This window comes from Panthera onca, chromosome A3 (assembly GCF_046562875.1).
Source record: "Panthera onca isolate mPanOnc1 chromosome A3, mPanOnc1 haplotype 2, whole genome shotgun sequence".
NCBI classification, from domain to species: domain Eukaryota; kingdom Metazoa; phylum Chordata; class Mammalia; order Carnivora; family Felidae; genus Panthera; species Panthera onca.
The window spans coordinates 80837663-80861523 of record NC_138341.1 but is presented as its reverse complement, the minus strand read 5'-3'; the positions used below and the strand labels follow the sequence as shown (position 1 = coordinate 80861523).

The 23861-nt window shown below is 43.9% G+C and overlaps 2 protein-coding genes across 12 annotated transcripts in view; one reads left to right on the top strand and one right to left on the bottom strand.

The window, feature by feature from the left end:
• The window catches only part of NMS (neuromedin S), a 46003-nt gene extending 41662 nt beyond the window's left edge, over positions 1 to 4341 (bottom strand). For all 6 annotated transcript variants that reach the window (XM_060608626.3, XM_060608670.3, XM_060608697.3 and 3 more), the window contains exon 1: positions 4184 to 4341. The gene's annotated coding sequence lies outside the window, so the exon portion shown is untranslated. The remainder of the gene's footprint in view (positions 1 to 4183) is intronic.
• Positions 4342 to 4611: 270 nt separating this feature from the next.
• CHST10 (carbohydrate sulfotransferase 10) overlaps positions 4612 to 23861 on the top strand; it is a 30085-nt gene continuing 10835 nt past the window's right edge. Inside the window, exons 1-7 of one of the 6 annotated variants that reach the window (XM_081795296.1) lie at positions 4639 to 4721; positions 5966 to 5987; positions 6676 to 6739; positions 12931 to 13000; positions 15228 to 15337; positions 15891 to 16022; positions 23098 to 23189. In XM_081795296.1, coding sequence (XP_081651422.1) covers positions 15295 to 15337; positions 15891 to 16022; positions 23098 to 23189 — 267 coding nt within the window. In that variant the 5' untranslated portion in view covers positions 4639 to 4721; positions 5966 to 5987; positions 6676 to 6739; positions 12931 to 13000; positions 15228 to 15294. Of the gene's footprint in view, positions 4722 to 5965; positions 5988 to 6675; positions 6740 to 12930; positions 13001 to 15227; positions 15342 to 15890; positions 16023 to 23097; positions 23190 to 23457; positions 23587 to 23861 lie in introns of those variants that run through there. The other 5 variants (XM_081795295.1, XM_081795294.1, XM_081795293.1 and 2 more) reach the window with 5 other exon arrangements.

Genomic DNA, 23861 nt, shown 5'->3' with positions numbered 1-23861 from the left:
GGCCAGGGCCCTGACGTGGAAAAAGCAGGAGCCTCTCTGTGGTTTAGTGAGGAGCTCGGGAAGTCCAAAGAAGGAAAACAATTTCAATTTCTAGGATCTGACACTAACAGACCCCAAGTCCATTTTGTGCTTAACCCAAAATGAAGTATTGAGAGAAATTTATAAAATCTTAGTACCACAGAATGGTCAGAGGAACTGGCAAATTTTTACTCTCATAGGAGAATGGTTTTTCATGTAACCCATAACCCCATAAAAGGCATCTAGGTTTCTCTAGATGCATCTATTTGTTTATTCCACTGGTTTGGTTCCAACAGGTGGCAATATTTTGAGCCAGTGGTTAACTTCTGTTATTCCCTAGTCTTACCTCTGGCCTTGACTTTAAAGATATACATTTTACGGTTGTGGAAGGTAAAAGAATCTGGTATGTTTTTATCATTAAGGACTTGAATTTCTTTTAAACAGCAGTTCTCAAACATTTTGATCTGAGGATTCATTTACACTCTTAAAAATGATCAAGGAACCCCAAAGAGCTTTTGTTAATCTGGATTATAACTATCCAAGTTTATGGTATTAGTAATAAAAACTGAGAAATTTAAAACATTAATTCATTTGAAGATAATAATATTCCCATGTTATAGGGTACCATAAATAACAATCTTAAAGAGAAACAGCTATATTTTCCAAAACAAATATTTAGCTTTTTTTTTTTTTTGCAAATCTCTTTAATGTCTCAGTTAGAAGATAGTTGGATTCATATACACTGTCCTTTCTACATTCAATCTGCTGCAATGTTATTTTGGTGAAAGAATATAAAGAAAATCCTTCCTCATGCAGAAAAGTAGACAAGGAAGAAGTATTTTCATAATCTTTTCAGATAATTTTGCGTGTTTTTCTTTAACACTAAACCCAAACTCAGCTAGTGGTAGTTTCTTAAAGTTTAATGCAGTGTGGAATCTAAGACCCTATCATGAACTTCTCATACTCTGTGACATTAAAATTCATCAGCCTGGATGTTCTCCAACATCAAAAATCAATTCTCTGATTCTCCAGACACTAACTGAATATCCTACAATTTAACTTTATTTTGAGACTCCCTGGAGTTAGTGGCAAACTCCACAGGATTAAGGGCTCAGTCCCACAAGGACATTCCCATTTTATTTATTTATTTTTAAATGTTTATTTATTTTTGAATGAGAGCGAGAGAGACCAAGTGCGAGTTGGGGAGGGGCAGACAGAGGGAGACAGAATCTGAAGCAGGCTCCATGCTCTGAGCTGTCAGCCCACAGCCTGATGTGGGGCTCAATCCTATGAACTGTGAGATCATGACCTGAGCCGGTCAGACCCTTAACCAACTGACTGAGTCACCCAGGCGCCCCAGGACATTCCCACTTTAGATGCCAGTCACAAATATTGGGTCTCCAAGTTACCTGTATCTCTTTCTGACTTGGCTACAAATCAGAGGTTCCCATGACCCCCACTCCCACCCTCAGTTTTGATTATACTATGATGGCTCACAAAACTCAGGGCAACAGTTTACTTATTAGTGATTTATTATAAAGGATACAACTCAAGAACAGCCAAATGGAAGAGATTCTTAGGTCAAGGCTGTCTGTGTGCACAGAGCTTCCATGCCATCTCCACATGGCCACCCTTCCAGCACCTCGATAGCTTACCCACATGGAAGCTGTCCAAACCCTATGATTTAAGTGTTTTTATGGAGGTTTCATCCCACAGGCAGGATGATTAAGTCATTCTCCAGCCCCACACCTCCCCCCAGAGGTTGGGGGAGGTGGGGCTGAAAGTCCCAGGTTTCTAATCAAGGTTTGGTCTTTGTGGTGACCAATCCCCATCTGAAGCTAGCTAGAGTTGACTGATTAGAACAAAAAATACTATCACCCAGGAAATTCCAAAAGATTTAGGAGCTTTGTGTCAGGAACCAGGAACAAAGGCTAAATATTAGAACAAAAGATGTTCCTGTCACCCCTATCTTTGTGGAAATTACAAAGTTTTAGGAGCTCTGTGTCAAGAAATCAGGGAAACGGCCAAATATATAACATACAGATATTTCTTATTCAGCCACAATCTATTAATATTCAATATACCAAGAAAGAAAGAAAAGAGAGTAAGAAAGAAAAGGTTTTAGCATCACCACTGATTTAATCAGAAAAAAATCTTTAAATATTGGGATACTGTCAAACTCCTAGTGGCAGATACAGGTTTTCCAAAAGCTTGAATTTTCACTTGAAAGCCTGAATTTTATCACTGGCAATAGATAGCATCAGTTGTTTTCCTGAAGTGACAGGTTCATTTCATTCATTTTGGAGAAAATGTCTGCCAAATACCCAAGTCTGTGTAACCACAGTTTGTCTGTCAGCTCTTCTTTCAAGTAAAAATGGTGTTCCATGAAAAAAAAAGTATCACAAACCACCATGAAGAGCTTCGCCTGCAGACAACCACCAATCTCATTTTATTCCACTGCCAAGGTTCATGTTAAGTGGCATCAATTTTACCCACCATTACTTTTGTGTCATCAGAAAAAAATGTCTAAATAGTGAAGACAACTAATGTCTTAGCATTAATGGGAAAACAGTCTAAGGCATTACAGACCCAGGGGTCCAAGAATCACACTTTGAGAACCACTGCATTAGAAACTATCCTTCTGTTATAGAGACTAAATAATGCTTTCCTGAAGTTCATTTATAGAAACAAAAAGAACTAGAATTACTTGCAAATACCCTAAGAAAAATACTCAGTCATTTTTGTCACCAATGTGTAAACCCCTAGAAAGAACTGTATCTTTTAATATTTAAACAGCACACTGGGAATGCAATAAATAATAACAATGAAAGTAGTTTATGTTTATTGTAATATTTACCACTGGGAGAGAATTGTGCTATGTATTTTAAAGGCATTATCTCCAATATTGTATAGTACCATATCCTCACTTTATAGATGAGGAAAATGGGACACATATGGGAAAAGAACTTGACAGGGTCACAAGCTGTATGTGGTACAGTAAAGATCTGAACACACAAGGCCTAATTCCTAGGGCTTGGTTGGACCCATAAACCCTGGATTATGTTCTATGTCTCATCTAAACTCCAAATTTCTTATTGTGTATCTCCTACGTATGTATGACCATTTAAATCTTCAAGGAGAAACCACATGTCTCATGTCAACCACAGTGCCTAAAGTAAGGGCTTAATAAATACTGGGATGAGTGACCAAAGGACCAAGTAAACCACCTTGCTATCTTTAAGCCACGATGGTTGGTAATCATGTAAAAAGTGAAATTCTGATGTGGTAGGGTCCCCTTTCTAAGGAGAGAAAAAAAGAGAGAAAAGGGGAAAAAAAAACCCAAAAAACTTCAAGGTAAGCTGGCTATGCACCTAAGTGACAACATCCCTCATGACCTTGTAAACTGAGATTACTTAATCAGACTGTTACCAAAGAAATACAAAGTGTATTTAAAAACTATGCCACTGGACGTTGGGGGGCTCAGTTCTTTGGGTACACACCCAACTGAGCGGTGCCAGCAGGAATAAAGTTGCTTCCTGGAAAGAAATGCCTCGTTGTCACCGCTCTGTGTGAGAATCCTGCTACACGGAAATGGTGAGCTCCATCCATATTCTATTTAACTCATTAGGAAGGGCACCCACAGGGTAGACCAAAAGAGGCTGGCTCCTTAAAAGCTTGATAAGTTTTATGTATTCATGTGTGTGCGGGTGTGTGCACACATATCTCTATTACCCCATTTGCTAAAAAGATACACATATAGTTAAGACAGTTAACAAACAGGTAAGTTAGACCAAAACAAAACTAGTTTATCTTTTCCAGGGCAATAAAACCCCCAACAGCTTTGGGGTTGACTTCTAGACCAGGCTCTAAACCCTAAAGTCCTATCCATTTCTGCAGATTAAGAAGTCACAGTGCTCTAGGGCTGTACACTGTTCTGGCCTTTATCAGTTGCGTATTAATCAACTACACCTAGACAACAAAATTACATCCCCCAGACTATCAGCAGAGTGAGGTCCGCGAAGAACTAAAGGTCAAGCTTTTACAAAGTAGACTGATCAGAAAATGCTGGCAAGTATCCCAAACTCAAGCAGTTTTGTCTTTTTCCAAGTTTGGCCTTTCTTCGTTTTCCCAGGTTTGGGATTTTTTTCGTTCTCAAACATTATACCTGTTTTCTGGATGTCGGCCGCACGTTTCTCTGTAATTTCCTGGGATGGAATTTCTTTCCGGGGGAGGACGGGAGGCGCAAGAGCTGGGCGCAGGATCCGGCGGCGGAGATGCGCAGGGGCTGACGGGGTCCCGGGGCCCCTCCGCCGCCCCGCGCCGCCCCGCGCCGTCCCGCGCCTCCCCGCGCGGCCCCAGGCGGCGCGCGCGGCCGGGGACGGAGGCGGGGGCGCGCACAGCAGGCTAGGCGGCGCGCGCGGGCGGGCGCCGCGTGGGGCGGCGGCGAACTCGCCCCCAGGAGAGGGCCTAGGGCTCCCGGCTTCCTCCTTCCGGCGCGCCGCCTCATCCCGGGCCGGGCGGGCCGCGGCACGGAGGCCGCCGGTGGCGGCGCCGAGGCGTCCGGGCGGGGTGGGCCTCCCGCGCTCCCGGGACGCTGGGACCCCCGCGCGCTTCGGCCCCAGGCCCGCGAGGCCCGGGCAGAGCTTCGCCGCCAGCTCTGCGGAAGGGCCCGAGGACCCCGGCGAGCTCCGGCTCCGCGGAGGGTGAGCTCGGGGACCGGCGGGGTGTGGGTGTCGTAGACCCCGGGGCCCCGACCCCCACCCCGTCCCGGGTGGACAGGAAAACGGGGTGAACCGGTCTTTCTTTGTGAGCACCATCCCAGTGTGTTTTGGTGACTTGAAGACCTCTCTAGTTGGTGGGATTAATGAGAGGAACCTTCATCACGGTAATTATGCAATAAGGCGGCGTCCTTGTTGCGGGATGGTGTGACCGGTGGAATGATTGATATTTGGTGATCTATAATTTACTTCTTTCATCTTTGGCTGAGAATTTGCATTTGTGATTGGGTGGAAAGAGAAAGAAAATGTTTCACTTGAGTGCAAGGAGCATGCAAAGAGAGTGAGAGAGAGCAGGGAAGAAGGAACATGTGCACCCTTTCCTAAGTGCACGATTAAGCACGGTTTTGGTGGGTGAGAGGGGAAAGGATGGTTGGAAACGCATCTTTCCTGCCAAATAGGCTCCAGAATGCTCTCAGCCCTGATTTTGATAATGAAGGACTGGTCAGAAGTTGGAGGTTGAGGTATAAATTTCTGCACTTCTGGCTAGGGAGATGAACCAGGTTTTCCAAAAGCTGTCGTTTTTGTTTTCCAAGTCTCTAAAGGCAGGAAAGGGCCGGTCAGTGAATGAATAGAAGGCAGTGCAGCCAGGTTCTGTCTGGTTAGCTAAGCGGGAGGACTGTCATAAAGAGTTTTTTTGTCTGAAGCACCCAGAGGCTGGGGCTTTGGGCCATAAAGAGTTGGGTATTGGTCAGTTTTAACTGCCAGAGTGAGAAATGTCTCAGACATTCTTAAAATTAGCTCAATTTAGCTCGGGCTTGCTGATCTCCAGTACCTACTTATTCACTCTGAAATTTTCAGTGACTGGGTTAAAAAGAAAAGACACAAAGAGAAACTAACCCCCCCCCCTCCCATTTTGAGCCCATCTTGGCTCAAAATTGGAATTTCCATCTTTGCTCTTGACCCTGAAAGAATAGAATCTCAAAGAAATACCTGAGAGGAAAATTCTTTCCTTACCCAAAGTGAAAACCAGAGTGCTTGCAAAACTGAACAAAGAAAGAAAAGAATCAGGAAATATCCCAGGCAATTTGCAGTTATATTCAGATCATTTTTCAAATGCTTGAGGTTGTACAATAAAAGGGTGGGAGAAAGCTAGAAATAGAAATGGGGGAGAGGTGAATTCAGGACCTTTGAGATTGCAGGAATGAAGAGTCTTTTTTCTTCTGATATAGGTCTGGAAGAATCTGGATGTGAGTACGTAAAGCTTCATCTTTCCATCTGCATAACGTGAAATTGCTTTTAATTTTAACATTGAACTCTTAAGAGTAAAAGGAAACACAGCTAGACTGTGCTACATGCATCCCAGGCAGTTGGGGTTGTATTATGTGTTAAATGAGTTGTATGTTTATGTTTATTTTGTCAGCCAACTCTATTAAATCTGTAATCTCTAATTCCACGCATTTGGCTTGTTTCCAGTTACTCATTCATGATGTGTCATTTGGCTAGAAATTGCCAGGATGTTAAAGCCTAAAGAAATACAAAACCCAAAGAACATCTTGCATTGGAAGATTTCATCATCCCATCATCCTCTACAGGAATTCTTTACCCAAAGAATTCTTTATGACATTCTTTATGTCAAACATAAAATAGATATAACAGGATTTAATTATTTTTTGCAACAGAACTTATTTCATTTTTTGTATGAATTTACATGAGTTTTTTAAACAGGTACTTCTTTTGGTACATTTAGAATATTTATTCATTTGTCAAAAATTCCATATACAACCCACCTCTGTAAGAAACCTGTTGTGCAAACTGTACTTGGATAATCAAAGTGGTTGACTGTTTCCAAAATATAAACCAAGTTGTGTTACATAAGATCTTATCATTTTTAATGGTGCTTATTGTTTGTTTTTTTTTTAATTATCCTATACGGTGACAGGAGGAACCAAGAACCTCAGGCAGAGCAAATACTTCAAGGAAATGTGGACCCCAGGCTTCAGAAGGTGCGTGAAGGAGAATGTGATCTCACTAGTTATTTGAGATTCCTGTCATTTAGTATTCTTACTGCCTCTTTTCTTGCTTGTATGGAAATTTTGGGAAATTTAAAAGCCTTAAGTAGGAGTATGTACACTTCTACTTAGAAATGTTTCCTGAAATATAATAATAGAAGCAACCTCTTCAGCCTGGGATTAAGTGAGTTTGGTACTGGCTGAGAGCAGTGCCTGAAGTGTAGATAGCCCCAGGCAGGCGTTTGCTGTTTGTTATTGTTATTCATGAGAATCTGTCTCAGACACATTCTTCAGCTGGACAGAGTAAGGGGTATGTTTTCATCCTGGTAACTAAGGCTGATCAGTCGTTCTGAGACTGTAAATTTTAGTAATGATTAATGGCCCAGTAGACAAAGGAAATTTCTGAACTTAGATTGAGAGAAGCCCTATGAATTTAGAAGTCACAGCGACTGTCATGGCACTTTATATATATATTATAAATTCATACACAATATTTTATCTTACTACCTTGTCATTTTTAGTGATTTTATTGATTAGGTAATGACATTTTAGGTCCAAATACAAAGATACGGAATAGTTGATTGTTGAATGTCCCCAGTTGCTCCAGCCCTCAGCTACCTAATCTCCCTTCTTCCTATCAATCCCCCAAAGGCTACCAGTTCCTTGTGCATTACCAGGCTTTTTTGTTGAAGTTTGCCTTAGTGCCTGGTTATGTTTTGAATTACTGTTTTAAAAACTGAACACCGGACTCGTGATCCTTTCCCTGGGGTATGTATGTGGTGGGGGTGGGGACTCAGGAGTTGCCAGCTCAGTAAAGGACCCTCGACAGGATGCTTTATCTGGGCCACTTCCTAGCCCTTTAGCTCACTCAGCATGAGGGACACTGTCTCCTTGCTGCTTTGGGGCCACTGGGACACCGACCAAGCTGTTGGCTCAGGTGCTACATGATTTCCCTCACTCTATTCCATCTCTTCTCAACATTCCCCTTACCCTTCTCTCAATCGTGGCACTTAGCACTTGATGTGATTATATATATTAATAGCTCTATTTGTTTATGGCCTATCTGCCTCTGTAGAAGCACCATGAGAGCAGGGAGTATATGTTGTCATATTCCCGAGGCCTAGAACAGCTCCTGGCTCAAAGTGGGCACTTTGTCAATATTGCTGAATGAATAAATGAGATTTGGGAAAAAAGCTATTGTAAACAGAGTTAAATGGGCTTATTTACCACAGGACTTTTTCAGAACCTTCAATAAGCAAGCATGCATAGAAAAAGTAGAACAAGGCAGGTGGGAATCAAGCTCTTCAGCACAAACCCAGAAAGGTTTTGTGTTTTTGGATGGCAGCTCAAACACAGGGAAAAGCCACTGGCAGGAATATTATTGGCAGCTGACCAAATGGATTTACAAGCATCTTTTTGCAAATGCAGGGGAGAGAGAATTTGCACCAGAAGATGGCAATAGAACCAAACCCATTGTTAGTCATTACAAACATGTACAATGTGCACTTTTAGTTTAGAGAGAGGGGAAAAAAAAAAAAAAAGACTGGGATTTCTGGTAGGTTCAGCTGTGTTCTTGCTTAGCTCACCCTGCTTTCCACATAAGAGGGGAAACCACCTTATCCACTAGTTCTGACTTGTGGGGTTTTCTGAGTCCAGCCCTCTGGCTAGGTCTCAGAACCTGATATCTTGAAGTGAAACTCTCATTTAATGACTGGAAATAAGAAAGCTCTGAAGATGGGTATGCTGACTCCTGGGGGCCCAGGGGCCCTTTCGGGGCAGCACACCATGACCACAGGGGGCCTGGGGCACGCTCAGGTTTGCCACCATTAGCTGCAAGAGGCAACTTGGGAGTTGTCTTGGCTCCTTGAACAAAGGAGAGTTAATTACAGAAAATGTCAGGCTTTTTAAAGGCCATTTGTCACCGGGCTGCAGGGAGAGCCGTGGCCCTTGGCAGAGCCATGGAGGAAAGACTGTTCATTTTAAGCCCCAGTCTCTGCACACAGAAATAGTGAGTCTTGAGGGTGTCATTGTTGGACAGGAGGTAAACCCCATGGAGAATTTGTATATTCAGGGGAAGCAGTGCAGGTAGTGGCGTGGGCTTGGAGGAGTTGGGCCTAAGGGAATTTGGAATCCCTTTCTTCTTTGTTTAAACAAATGGGGTGAATTACTGTAATTTTTCCAAGGTCAGACCAAATCCAAATTCTACAGAGGCTAGTTACCTCTAGGCAGGAGGGCTGGAAAAGAACAAATGGGAACAGTGATAGAGGTCTATGATTCTAATTAAACCTTGTTAAGCTGTTTTTTCAGGGTACATGTACATCAATAGATGCTAGTTGACAGATAATCTCTTGCTACTGGTTTTCATTCTTATAATGGAAAGAAGTGGTGGGAGAATGGCTATTATGTCAGAATGCCTAGAATCTGCATTTTAATAAGATCCCCAGGGATTCATGTGGGCATTAGAAGTTGAGGAGGGCTGGGGGCTTGGACCAGCAGTTCTCAGCCCTGGCTGCTTATTAGAATCCTGTGTGGAGCTTACAAAACAAGTCCTGGATCCATCTCCAGAGATTTGTGTTGTTTGGGCTCCAGTGTTCTTGGGGCCCAAGACATTGCTATATTATTTAAAAGCTCCCCAGGTGATACTAAAGTACAGCCAGGGCTGGAACACTGCCCTAAACATAAAGCCAAACACCATTAGGTAGATACCTAGATTGAGAATGCATGTAGTCTCAAAGCAGAAGCATGCTATGGCTAACTGGAACCCCTAGTCTGTAGGATTTCTGAAAATCCAACCCATCAGATACTGTGGATCTTACTAGTTGTGTGCTAGTTTTTAGAGACCTCAACTATGATGATGGTAAGCTAGTTTTTAGAGACCTTAACAACGATGACAATGATGATGGTGGTGGTGGTGGTGGTGGTCTAGGACGGTAGGTCTAGGTGGTGATGTGAACCGCTTAGCTGGGTTAGAACACTCCTGCTCCACTTACGGAAATGATGTTGAGCCTGCGGAATGGCCAGGTAGATGGTGCTTTACATTTTTGACTCTGTGCCTGAGAAACAGCTTCAAAATTTAAATCAGATCATGACACTACTACCTTTCTTCTCATGGAGAGCTCTCTTCAGTGGCTTTGCATTGCTCGCAAGGTGAAACTAAATTCCATAACTGCTGTTTTAAGATACAGTGTTGTGTGACCATATCTGCTTTTGCTCGTCTCTAACCGTGCTCTGGAAACTCCAGCCACAGGGGCTTCCTTTGGTTACTCAGGGGCCCCTGGCTTACTCCTGTGTACCCCCGGGCCGCTATTCCTTGCTGGTCACCTGGTCTGGAACCTGTGCCTTTACCGCCTTACGAAACTGCTATCTCTCATCTCTGCCTAGGTTCTGTCCCGTTGTATTTTCCTCTCACAGCATCATGTCTTTCTATCTCATACCACTTAGGGGATAGACTCTTTGATGCATGTGGGTGTCTCCGTTAGACTATAGGCTCCATAAGGACATAAACTGTGTATATGTGTTTGGTTTGGGACTCATTGTTGTATCCCTGGCATTTATTTTTTTGGATGGATGAATATACGTTTTCATGATGAATTTGGCAAATAAGTATTTTTTAGGTTATTGTGTCCTTAAAACTATATGCAGATATACATCTACTCCTGTTTGTGTGTTATATGTTGTAAACTGTAGAGATACCAGCCCTGAGGGGAAGGGTATTTTGAGAGGGACCAGGCTTTAGTCTTACTGGTTCTGGTTGGTGCACGTAGCACATGACTTGGAGAACAAGTCCTGGTTTATCTAAATTTTTGCCATGACAGCTTTTTCTCTTAAGTCTATGTGTGATTTGTGAACTGCCTCACTGTAGATGATGAAAAAGGTAAGTGCTTAAAAATAGTGCATCTCTCCACCTCAGGCTTTCTCCCCGCAGCAGGAGCCTCCCTAGAAAGCATCCGCATATAATGTAGTGTTTCCTTGCAGGCCCTGGGTGAACAAGCCTTCCCATCTTCTGCAGGAGGCCCTGCCTTTCTCTGTGCAGGGAAGACCACCCTCCCTAACCCCTGCTGCCGCTTCTGTCAGAGGAGTTGAGTCTTACAAAGCGTAACACCCCGATGGAGTAGGTCTGGAGGAGTAGGTCTGGGGTACAGCGTGATTAGAGCCAGGCAGGGGCATAGGGGGCCTCCAGCCTTATTTGTAACACTTTCTTTCCTTTACAAACACTCAAGTAAGTACAGCAAAACTGTTAGAGCCCAGAATCTGTTTTTGTTATTTTATTCTTTGTACTTTATGTTTTAAATATTAAATTATTTTTAAAAGCTAAACGAAAACTAGTGAAGACAGATGTATTTACTAAATATTCAGACACATGTTGAATTTGTCACTTAACCACATTTTCTCCTGGCTGGAAAAGTGTTTACCATCCATTTCCAAGTGGTAAGGAGACTGCAGTTAGTAGAAGTCAGGTAGAAAAAATAAATAAAAACACCAGGGTGCATGTATGTGAGTGGCATTATTTGTATTTTGTCAGCTTTTATTATAAAATGGATACATGCTTGCTGCAAAAGTTTTTCTTTAATGTATAGATGTACAAAGCAAAAAATAACTGCTCTCATCCTCTCAAGATTGTATTGTATACATGTATATATATGTTTATATGTGTATATAATCACATACCTTCATATATGTAATTTTTTTACAGATAGGGTCACACATTCAGCTTTGCAACTTGCCCTTTCTGTTTACATATAAATTGACATTTTGAATCTATGTTATTGGCTTGCCCTTCAGCACAGAGTTTTATTTAAAAATAAAAAAAATTTTTGGACTTCAGGGACATTTATTAACCCCCCCTGGTCAGTATGTTTAAGTTGTATGTCTGTTCAAATGCATGTAATGCTGTGATTTATAAAATGTGATTTTATTTGCAAGTAATATTGAAGTCCTAGTAGCTTTTAATTGTTTTCTAGACTCAGGTAATAGATATTAAATATATAACTACTCTCACGTGGATATTGGAGAAATATTTTGAGGTTGAAATTGGGGGCCTCAATCCTTTAAAGAGCTTGGAAACTCTCAGATAAAGGGTTGGGCAAGGTGCCTTCAAAAGTACCTTTCAGCTCTCCAGAGTTTTCCTGGTAAGTTTCTAGGTGGATGTAGTCATTCAGCAAATAATGGTGGTTGACTTCTTGAGCGCCCGGCACTATTCTAGTCCTTGGTGTACTTAGGGGCGCTTACATTCCACTATGGGAGCATATAGTGAATGACTGAAACATTCAGGCTATAGTGGGTGCAGTGAGGGAAATGAAACAAGGCAGGATGATGGAGAGAGGCTTTTGGGGGGTTCCAACAGGGTGGGGGGTGAGGGAGAGCTGCCTTCTCCTCTGCTGTGCACTGGGAGGGGAGCAGGCCCTGCTTATTTCACATTTATAGAATCCCAGTGGCCAGTAGAGAGCGCTCCCTTTCACAGTGACTACCCTCAGGCTCTGTGGCCTCCAGGGAGGCCTGCAGCAGGACAGAGGGTCATTGGCAGGCTTCAGCCTGGTCTGGGCAGCTCTACTCAAGACATCGGTGAGGGCCTGTGGTTTTATACACCTCAAGAGTACATTTTTTGGCAGAGGCTATGGTTTATGCACTCTTATGCAGAGGCTATGGTTTATGCACCACTTATGCAGAGGTTATGGTTTATGGTTTAAACTCTCCATATCTGCAGCCCCCAATCAGAGTCCCCAAGTGTCTTGGGCTATCCCTGCCATTTCATCCTGATGGGGATGAGAAGGAGGTGGGGGCCTTAAAACTACCCTTCTCCTGACCTGATGCAGCAGCCAGGCTTTGGGTAGGAGAGGGCAGTCTCATTCAGTAGGAGTCTAGTTGAAGTCACTTTTGGAGTTGAGCGGGTTTGAAGTAAAATTGCCATCTGGAAGAAGACATTGGCCGATGTAAGTTGTAGAGGAGGTCTGTTGGCATGCTCTGTCTCAGAGGGGTCTCACAACACACTGGCAGGAATACAGTGGTGGTTTTATCCTGACAGATAAGAAACTTGGGTAGACTCTGGAAGAAGAGAATAGACCTATCCCCTACCCCCACCAACCCCAGGCCTGGGTGAAAGAGTAAAGCACTCCTGGCTTGAAATTAAAATCCAGGACTTAGGAAGGTAGGCACGGCATCAGGATAATGCAGGTCTCACTATTCAGGTAGCCCAGATGTAGAAATCTGAGCCACTTGGCTTCCTGGAGAGCAGGTGATATGACCCTTCATTTTCATGTAAGTCTGTTTATTCATTATCTCCCTACTTTTATATAGAGGTGAGCTCAGTGGGCCGACTCAAATTAGATCCCTTCAGAAGGTTAGTTCCCATTAGAAAGACTGAATTCTTAAGCCATAAAAACCTCCCAAGTGCTGGCTTGATGTCTGGGGAGGGTGCTCAGGGGCCAAAAGTATAGCTCTGATCAGAGTAGGACACCACGAGTGGGCAGTGCCAGGAGGTTCCCCTGCTCTGCAGAGCAAGCGTGTGTATGAGGGAGGCGGCCCCGGTGGTTCCTCTCCTCTGTATCCACTTGTCCATAGCACTTCTCTTAGTAAAACATGGGTTGCAAGCCCCAGGCCACTCAGCCCTGGGACCTATTCCTCAGCCTCCAAGACTTCATGAAAACTGGTGTAAGGGAGCAAATGCCTCTCTGTTCTGGTTGCTTACCTCCTCTCTGGTACTTGTCTCCTTTCTTTTTACTCCCTCCCCAGCCCACACTGGCTCCTCTGCCTCTCTGCCATTCTGGAGTGCTCCCACTGTGACCCATGGGGATGGACCCCTCCGAGCATCACTGTCTTGGAGGGACAACATCAGTGGACTCAGGACTGCAGTGCCCTATGCTGCTGGGCACAGTCTGTGCCTCACTTGTTCCCGGAAGAGAAGGATTAGGAGCTCGAGTCCTCTGGGATGAGAGTCTCACCTTTCTTTTCCTGTCTCCTTGAGACAGGCCATGTTGTTGCTTTCATTTCTGGCCACCAAGAAGGCTGTTTGTAGATCGAATTGGAAAGTCACAGAGGGTCAGTTTATGTTTATAGAGGGACTGTTATGGGCCACTTAATCCTCATGACCACTCTGGAAGGAGGAGGACCCTGTCTCAGAGGTGGGAAGTCAAGGCTCAGGGAGGTTAAGTGACTTGCTGAGTCACAGAGCTGATGAGTGGTGGAGCCACCTAGGGCTCTCTGCTTTGTGCTATGCTGCCTCAGAAGAGAAGGACTAAAGGAGAAAGGAAGATTCAACCAAGGCAGGCCAGCTGGCTTTAGGTGATTAGAGAGGGGTTGGCATGCCCCATGTTGGGTAGTGTAGCCAAATAAAACACAGGACTGCCAGTGAAATTCAAAACTCAGAGAGGCAACAAATAGCTTCTCGAAGTATAAGAATATCCCATATAATATTTGGGACATATTTCTACTAAAACATTATTCACAGCAGTGCCCCCTTATCTGCAGTTTCACCTTCCGTGGTTTCAGCTACCCATGGTCAACTGCACTCTGAAAGCAGATGATCCTCCTTCTGACAAATGTTCAGAAGGTCAGTTAGTTGCCTACCGTTATGTCACTGTGCCTACATCATTCACCTCACTTCTCCTCTCCTAGGCATTTTATCATCTCACATCATCACAAGAAGGGTGAATACAGCACAGTAAGATACTTTGAGAGAGAGTCCACACTCACATACTTTTGTTCTACTGTATTGTTATAATTCTTCCACTTTATTATTAGGTATTGTTGTTAATCTCTTACTGTGCCTAATTTATAAATTAAAGCTTCCTATAGGTATGTATGTGTAGGAGGAACCATAGACTATCAAGGGTTCAGTACTGTCTGTGGTTTCAGGCATCCACTGGGGGGCCTTGGAAAGTATCCCCCATGGATAAGGGGAGACTGCTGTATTCCTCATCTGAAATTCAGATATAACTGATTGTCCTCTATTTTTATTTATTTAATCCAGCAACCCTATTTGATGACCTCAGGAAACACACTGACTGGGTCTAATGTGTGATGAGCACCTGAGGTTGACAGAGGGTAGCTCCTGAGCCACCCTGTAAAGACATGGGCTGCATGGCAGATGGTCAGTTCCCCATTGCAGGATGTATTCAAGTATAGGCTGGATAACCACTTGGTAGAGGGAATTCAGGTTTCAGATGCCTGGTTCCAGTGAAATTCTGGGAGGTAAGTGTTGAGACAAGCAGGAGAGTTGATTACCTGGGTCCTCACTGAGCTCTGTCCCAGCTGGCATTCAGAAGCTCTCTGAAATCGTATGTCATCAGCACCTTGTTGAGAGGACCTGTTCTCCCTGATGGCTTCAGTCAGCTAGTGAAAACCAACCCAGCCCACCATGGTTTCTTTAAGTGGTTTGGTTTGGCCTGAAAAAGCACTGTGTTAAAGGTGAAATGAAACACCCTTTTTTTGTCTCTCTTGCCAAGAATTGACTGTGACTTCCCTGTTCTTTATGTGTTCCCTGCAGCAGAGTGTGACTTCTGTGACCTGCTAAGGATTGACATGCCCTGCATCACTCCTCAGGCAGTGATAGCATGAAAAACACCCACCCCCAAGGTTCTGCGCAGACTCTTGCAGGCAAGTGAATGGAGAGAGAGAGAAGCTCCAGTGTTCATTTTTACTGTTTTAGAGATTCTGTAGGTGTGGCTATGTTTATCTTGTCAGCATGTCCGGATTTTACACAAGGCCTGCTTGTAAGTGCCTTACTATGGCTTCTGCCCTCTGCAGATTACCACAGCAAAGGTCTGGCCTTTGGCAGACCTCCTTCTGCCCACCTGCTTCCAGGCCTTGGCTGTCACTGGGCACCAGGAACATGTTCTGATGTTAGCTTGGGCCAGAAAGGAATCAAGAGGCAAATCTGCAAAAGCTTATCATGTATTCCAAAAACAAACAGAAATGGCTCGTTTCCATTAGAGTGTTTTACATTTTTTTGAATTATCAAATCGATAAGTTCATATTATTAAGAGTAAAATTAAGTTAAATACTAAGTCAAAATACCCTTGTATCAATAGAAAAAGATTTTCAAATATTTGTATTGATGCTACTAACTAAAATCACCTGTTCTTTTTATTACCTTTTGTTTAATTGATTTATTTATAAGTGCCAGGTACATTTCACTTTTGTTTTCCAGGAAGAATTACTGAATGGCTGACATTTGACAACATGCACCACCAGTGGCTTCTGTTGGCCGCATGCTTTTGGGTGATTTTCATGTTCATGGTTGCTAGCAAATTTATCACGTTGACCTTTAAAGACCCCGATGGTAGGTATGCTTCCTTGTGGGATAGATTTCAGCTAATCCATACAATGCTGTGGTACTGTTCCTGGGTACATGCACAGATGACCTTTGTCACAGAATCAAAAGAACTTTAATGCCAGAGGTGACCTTGGAGGTCGCAGCATCCAATTCCTTCATGTTACAGAAGTGCAGGAGAGCAGGTGAAAATGGACGAAAGTCTCTTCCCCTGTATCTCCCCTGGGGCAGGTGGAGCATACTTTGTCTTTGGGCTTCCTTGGTGACCTCTTCCCAGCAATACCATTCTCCAGAGCATCTGGTAGGCTCCAGGCTTGGGACTTCCCCCTGCTTCGTGTCGTCATGAGATGCTACCATGACTGACCAGCATCTCTGTGTTCTAGTTGGTGCTGTGTGCTGGTAGCCATGTGTTTGAAAGTCACCTTCAGTGTACTAGAAGGAAGGTGATTTAAATATGTGTTGGGTAGTCTTTTTTTTTCTTTTAATCTTTATTTATTTTTGAGAGAGAGAGCTGGGGAGGGGAAGGGGTGGGGGGGTACAGAGGATCCGAAGCAGGCTCTGTGCAGACAGCAAAGAGCCCTATGAGGGGCTTAACTCATAAACCGTAGGATCGTGACCTGAGTTGAAGTTGGACGCTTTAACTGACTGAGCCACCCAGGTGCCCCTGTGCTGGGTAGCCTTTGAGGACTTTTTGATTCCCCTTACTTGATGTAGGTGTTCAGATGAAGACATTAAGTGCACCAAATCCAGCCTCAGAAGAACATATTTTAGTTTATGCCCTTGACCTTTGCTTACCTGGTCATCAGTGGTTTTTTTTTCTACAAATTGGACATACTCTGATGGCTCCAAGATTGACCTGAGTACAGTGAGGCTCTCTCTGTGATCTGTGAGGTTGCTGGGTATATGTAAGGAGGTGCACTGATGGTCATCTTGAGCCCCAAGGTGACTCCTTCCATGGCAAAGTGAGGCAAGACAAACGGGAGATGTTGAAAAGACTCATGAGCAGATTCAGGGTGGCCTGACAACATCTGCCTAATGGGGAGGATGCTTGTGCACATGGGTGTATACGACATCTTCACTTTGCATAGCCCTTTACACATCATCCTGCAGACAGCAGCCCTTAGGAAAGGGAGATCAGGAAAGTATCCGTTCCAGCTGTTTTTCCCACTTACTCCTGGTGGCTGCATGAACTGTGCCATCTGTGTGGCCAGCAGGTTACAGGGCCCTGCTCCAGCCCACAGAGCTCCCGGCTATGCTGAGGGCTGCCCAGCGCCCCCTGCCCCCCATTCTCACTCACTTGCTCTCCCTCTCTCACTTGCTCTTGCTCTCTCACTTGCTCTCGCTCTCTCACTCTGTAGGGGAACAAGGCTGGAGGCAGATGTGCAGGCCTAAGAGGATGGCCCTGAAATTGACCCTAAGAGGTGGTTCTCAGCTCCAGTGTTTGCACTCAGTAACTCAGCTCCTTCATGCTCGGGCCTGACAGGCTGTCATTACAGGTGCCACCTGCACCTTCCAGGACCTCTCGTGAGAACCTGAGAGGTTTTCACAGCCTCGGGAAGGCTGTGTTAACTGCAGATATCTGAGGTGGCCAAGAGCATCACAGTGCATTGTGGATAATCACAGATAATCATGGTCCATACTGGGGGCCTCTGTCAGAACAGCAGGTGCTGAATCTTGGGGCGTCATTGGAATCTGAAACAATGATCTCAGCTTGACCATTTGGATGTTTCTCCAGCTGCTCCGGTATAGTTAAGTGTACCTGTGATGGAGAGCCCTCCTTCAGCATCAGAGGAGTGGTTCTCATCCTGTGGCACATTAGAACCATCTGTGGGACTTTGTAAACCTTTCTCTGCTGGCCCAACCAGAGACCAAGTCAGTTAGAGTCTCTAGGAGTGTGACCCAGGGGAGAACTGCAAATGTAGAAAGAGAGGCAGATGCTGAGGATGTGAGATCACTGTGAAAACGGGTCCACATCTACACATTTTACTCCTGATCCCCTTAAATGTCACCTAGTAAGTTAGAAGGCACTTTCAAAGGCAAGTCAGGAGGTTAAATTGTTTATGGTTTATTTTGTTTCAAAAAGTAGGAGTATAGGTAATATATTTTATGAGACACAAAAAATAAGTTGTGTGCCTCGAGTTGTAATATTCTCTGGTAGAATAGCCTCTGAAGGACATGTCATTCCTCAATGGTATCTGATAAGCGAGGTGTCATTCCACTAGGATGTGACAGGTTTCATGCTGAATGCTTTCAGAAAATTGTAGAAGCTCTAGAGGGTTTTGTGAAGTGGAGCAAATAGTCGAAGGGATAGAAGGTGAAACCTAGAGGGAAGGATGAAAGGCTTGAGGATTTTAAACCTGAAGGAAAAATCTGTTTGGTGCTGTTCACCAAGTATTTTTTGCACCCTTGGATGTTTGGTGTGGTTGCTGTGGTTAGTGAATGGGGGCGCAGGGGTGCTGACCACTTCTGGTGGGGACCTTAGAGGCAGTGCAACACTTGGCCCCACTGCCCCTCCCCCTCCCCCCGGGGAAGCCTGGCAGACTGCCTGGGAGGACAGTGTCAGCCCCACAGTGTGCAGGGAACATAAAGTGAGAACCCTTTGTTTTCAGGCCCCAAACATAACCCAGCCTTTCTTGAGCACACAGAACCTTACCTGATTGTCCCTAAATGCCTGGGTGGGGTCACGAAGACAGATGTTCACCGGCTTTCTGAATGAAGGAAAGGAGCTCCCATTGCTGGGTGTCTTCCAGTCTGGGTGATTGGGCAGGGATGGAACACCCACGAGAAGTCGAATACACAGCCTCTTGGAGGCTGTCAGTGAGGGCATCTCCTGCCACTCTAGGGTTCCATGGGTACAGACAGAGCATTTGTCTGGGGAGGCATTTAAACCCACTGGTGGATCTTGCGGCTGTATAGGAAACTGAATGAGGTTTGTGAACGTGTGACCGAAAGGGGTTTTCTCATGTGCTGGAATTTGTTTCACTCATGTTCACAGTGTTGTGGCTTTTGAACCAAAAGCACAATGTGAAGTATCATCACAAAGAAATAACTGACAACACAGTGCTCTCCTATATGACGAGGTTCTATTTTCTGTAAAGCAGATGGCACATCCTTGGTGTCAGCGTTCAGGGAGCTGATTGTAACTCTGGTGTTTGTGGGGCTGCTCCTTCTGGCTCTGACCTCTGGGAAATGGGGCTCTGTTCCAGAATCTGCCAGGGGACGAGTGTGTTTTCTTTTTACTCTCCTGTTCTTAATGATTTCCCTGCCACTTAAACTGATAGGAAGAGTGGATTTGTCTTGAAACACTGTTTAAAGTCTCTCTCACTTACCTTTTCAAAAAAATAGTTTTCTGGTCTTTCTTCAGCTCAGCAAGGAAGCCATGGAAATATTTGTGGAAATGACTCATCCTTGGTTAAAAAATTTCAGCGTCATACTGATCTAGGTTCAGGTGTTCTAACTGGACTGTACCACAAGAAATAAATCCCATTCAGTGACAGGAATTTGATGGCATGGTACAGTGAGACTTGAAACAAAAAACGACATCTTTGTGAATCTGGTGTGTGTGTGTAGACACTGATTTTTCTTCTCACTTCAATTTGACTTCCTCTTCCAATCTTTTGCCTCCGCTCAGCCCTTCACCTTGGCTGTTAGTCGCTTAAGGGTAGGGTCCGTGACCTGAACATCTTTGCGTGCCTTCTGCCTGCGTGTGATGGACAGGTGACTGACGCTGGGTGGCTGATGCACAGTGTGGTCAGGGAGATGAGTGGATGTGATCACTTCTAGAAGAACAACGGGGTACATCATTTGGCATGTTTAAAGACATTTTATAAAACATTGTAAATATAACGATGCCTGTAACAAAAGTGATCTGATGCTTTATGAGAACACTTGGCCTTACCTACAGGATCAGAATCCTTGATTCTGGAGCTTTATGAGAACACTTGGCCTTACCTACAGGATCAGAATCCTTGATTCTGGAGCTAGAGGCTTGTTCCTAAAGGTCAGGGTGGAGAAGGAGACTGTCCCTTGATCTTAGTGAGGATAATAGCATCTGTGAAAACAAATGGTTGTTGACAGAGCAACAGAAATAAAACAAATCCAAATGTAAACTGTACTATCAGTTTTATTTGAAGCAAATATCAAGAAGTTTAAAATCATAAAAATGATAAAAATTGGTGGATGACTGACTGGTGTTTGTGGTATTGGAAGGCAAGATGTTCCACAGTTGCCAAAGCTTGTTCTGTATGCTTCCGAGTGTGTGGAACAGGTTGCTTCAGAGTTCATTGGCAAGTCAGCTGTTTAGAATTCAGGATGCATTGTCCCATCTGAAATGTTATTAAGGAAGCTTAGGATTCTGCAAAATCCATTCAACCTGTGGCAGAACTAAGCATTGCGGTGCTAGTCTTAGAAGACACTGTCAGAACACAAAGTGACCAGATAGGCATAGAATGTGAATTTTCTTGTCAGCATGTCAGTGCCCAAAGATGACAGGTTGCAAAGGAGGAGGATGGATAGAGGCTGGTCTCTTGGAGTCCGTGGAGTGCATTCAGGAGCTTTGGGGGCTGAAGGCACATAGACAGGGCTCTTTGACCTTACTGCAGGTACAGACGAGCTCCTGCACACAGCTTTGGTTAGGATTGCGTTTTAAATCACATGTAGACAAGAAAAAAGATTTTAGTAGCGTTCCTAAAGGTATGTGGCAAAGAGGTTTTTATTGGAGTCCGATAACTCAAAGGCGTGTAACAGATGGGGAGAAGGGATTATTATTTTTGTCAGGTACTTGTAAGATGTTTTTGCCCTCCCTGGGCGAGGAGGATGTCAGCCCATGGTGCATACCAGCAGCAGTGCTTGCCAGGGCCTGGAGGAGGTGTAACAGCCAGACCAGTGCAGGTGGGGAGCTGTAGTCCAGTGTGCACATGTTGCTATTAATCACCCAAGAGGTGTAGGTTTTGATTATTTTTTAAAAGTGAAATAAATGTCCCTTTGTTGATGCTGTGTTATGCTGATTTTTGTACTTTTTTGGTATCTACTTTTTCTAATTATGTTTTTAGGCTTTGCAAAATTTTTTTTAATGTTTATTTAGAGATAAAGAGCATGCTTGCATGAACAGGGGAGAGGCAGAGAGAGGAATAGAGAGAATCCCAAGCAGGCTCCACACTCAGTGCAGAACCTGACTTGGAGGCTTGATCTCATGACCACGAGATCACGACCTGGGCTGTTACCAAGAGTTGGACACTTAATTGACTGAGCCACCCAGTGCCCCTAGACTTTGCAAAATTTTGGAAGCAAATGTTTCTTTGATTGTAAAGATCTGAAAATTATCTTTAAATTCTACTCAAAGGTTTCCCCCAAATCAGTTTTTTTGTAAATTATTACTCTGGACTAGCATTTTGTAAGATTCGTCTGGTCTAATCTCACTTTCCATGAATTTTTAAACTAATATGTAAATACTGACTTGACTGCTAACTTGGTTTTTTTCTAATTACCCTTTAATTTTGAGATCACTGTAGAGTCATATGCAGTTGTAAGAATGCAGAGTTCTGTGTACCCTTTACTCAGTTTACCCCAGTGGTAACATTCCAGAACTACGGTGCAGAGTTACAGTCACAATGTTGACAGTGATACAGTCAAGATGCAGAACATTGCCATCACCACAAGGATCCCTGAGTTGCCATTTTATAGCCACACATCCCTCCCTCTCCCTGTCTCCCATCCCTGGCCCCCACCCCCCTTGAAAACCACTAATCTATTCTCCATAATTTAAGAATGTTATGTACAGTATGTGACCTTTTGGTTTTAGCTTTTTTTTATTCAACATAATTTTCTGGAGATTCATCCAACTTTAATTGGGTGTATCAATACTTTGTTCCTTTTTATTGACGAGTTATATTCCATGGTATGGATGCACCACTGTTTGTTATCCATATACCTGTTGAAGGACATCTGGGTTTTTTTCCATTTTGGGGCTTTACAAATGAAGTTTCTATAAACATTTGTATATAGGTTTTTGTGTGGATATAAATCTTCATTTCTCTGGGATAAATGCCCACGAATGCGATTGCTAGGTCACATGGTAGTTAAATGCCTAGGTTTTTTGTTTTTCTTTCTCTCTCTCTCTCTCTCTCTTTTTTTTTTTTGTTTTTGTTTTTTTTGTTTTAGGGGTAGGGAGGGGCAAAGGGAGAGAGAGAGAGTATTAAGCAGGCTCCATGCCCAGTGTAGAGTCTGACTTGGGGCTTGATCCCACAACCATGAAATCGTGACCTGAGCCAAAATTAAGAGTTGGATGCTCAACCAACTGAGTCACCCAAGCACCGTGCTTAGTTTCTAAAGAAACTGCCAAACTGTTTTCTGGAGTTCCTATGCCATTTTACATTCCCACCAGCCATGTAAATTAGTCAGTGTCTCTACGGCCTCATTATCATTTGGAGTTTTCACTATTTTTTATTTTAGCCATTTTGATAGGTCTGTAGTGGTATCTCATTGTGGTTTTCATTTGTATTTGCCTGCTGGCTAATGACCTTGAGTAGCTGTTCATGTGTTTATTTGCCATTTGTAGATCCTCTTCAGTAAAATGCCAGTTCATGTCTTACCCATTTTCTAATTGGATTTTTTTTTTTTGTCTGCAGAGTTTTGAGAATTCTTTACATATTCCAGATACTAGTCCACCGTCAGATATTTGATCTGCAAATATCTGCCCCCAGTATGTAGCTTGTCTTTCCATCCCCTTCATAGGGGTTTTGCAGAGCAAAAGTTTTTTTGGTGAGAGTCAGTTTATCAGCTTTTCCAAAGATTTTCTCCTATGTTTTCTTCAAAGTTTTATTACATTTAATTGCTGATCCATTTTGCATTCATTCTCGAGTAAAGTGTGAGGTTCAGGGAAAGGTTCATTTTTTTGGTCTATAGATGTCCAGTTGCCGGAGCATCGTTTGTTGAAAGGCCTTTCCTCCACCTAACTGATTTTGTACCTGTGTCCAATGTCAGTTGGCATATTTGTGGGGGCCTCTTTGTGGGGCCTCTGTTCTGTCTCGCTGATGTGTGTGTCTGTTCCTCCATAAGAATATGCTTTAACCTCTCTGTCTCCTAGCATACAGTGCGAAACAGGAATTTCTGTTGCTGACAGCCGTGCCAGATGTGGGGAAGTTACCCGGAGAGAAGCACTTTCCTGAGGAACTGAAGGTGGGCACAGCAAGGCAGAGGGCAATGAGGAGCAGAGCTGCTTCTCTCCAGTTTCACTGTGGTGTCTTCTTTCCACTTGCTGTGGCCCCATTGGGTCCCCTTGTCGCATGGGAACTAGCCTCCCCTCTGCTCATGTCAGCTGGTTTCCTCTAACCATCACTTTCTGCTTCATAGTTGTGACTTCTGTTACTTCTGCACCTTTCTGCTCATCTTTTTTAGCTTCTCTTTGGAGGTGGCATGGTCACATCTATTTTTATGTTCCTCACAGTGCTTTGTACATCATGGATCCTCTGTAAATGTTGATTGTGTTGAATTCCTGACCAGCTGAGAAGGAGCCTTGGCAGGGGAATGGAGGATGTTGGGCAAGATCAGGAGAAAACCAAGACAATGGGAAAAGGTCTCTGACCCAGAATCCTGGAACTTTAAAGTTAGGAGGGGGTATTGGACCAAGGAGCAGCTAATCTCCCCTCCAAGCACTATGGATAAGAGAACCGAGTTTAGGGAAAAGGCTAATCATCCCGAATCATCTGGGCATTAGTGGCAGAGCCCAAGGCTGCCGACTTCTACTCAGCACTCTTCTTGCTTGACATTCTGACTCCCAAGTCTTTCTCCTCAAGCTCCTTTTACACAAAACTTCCTAATCGTTCCCCAGCCAAGATGAGGAGCATACTC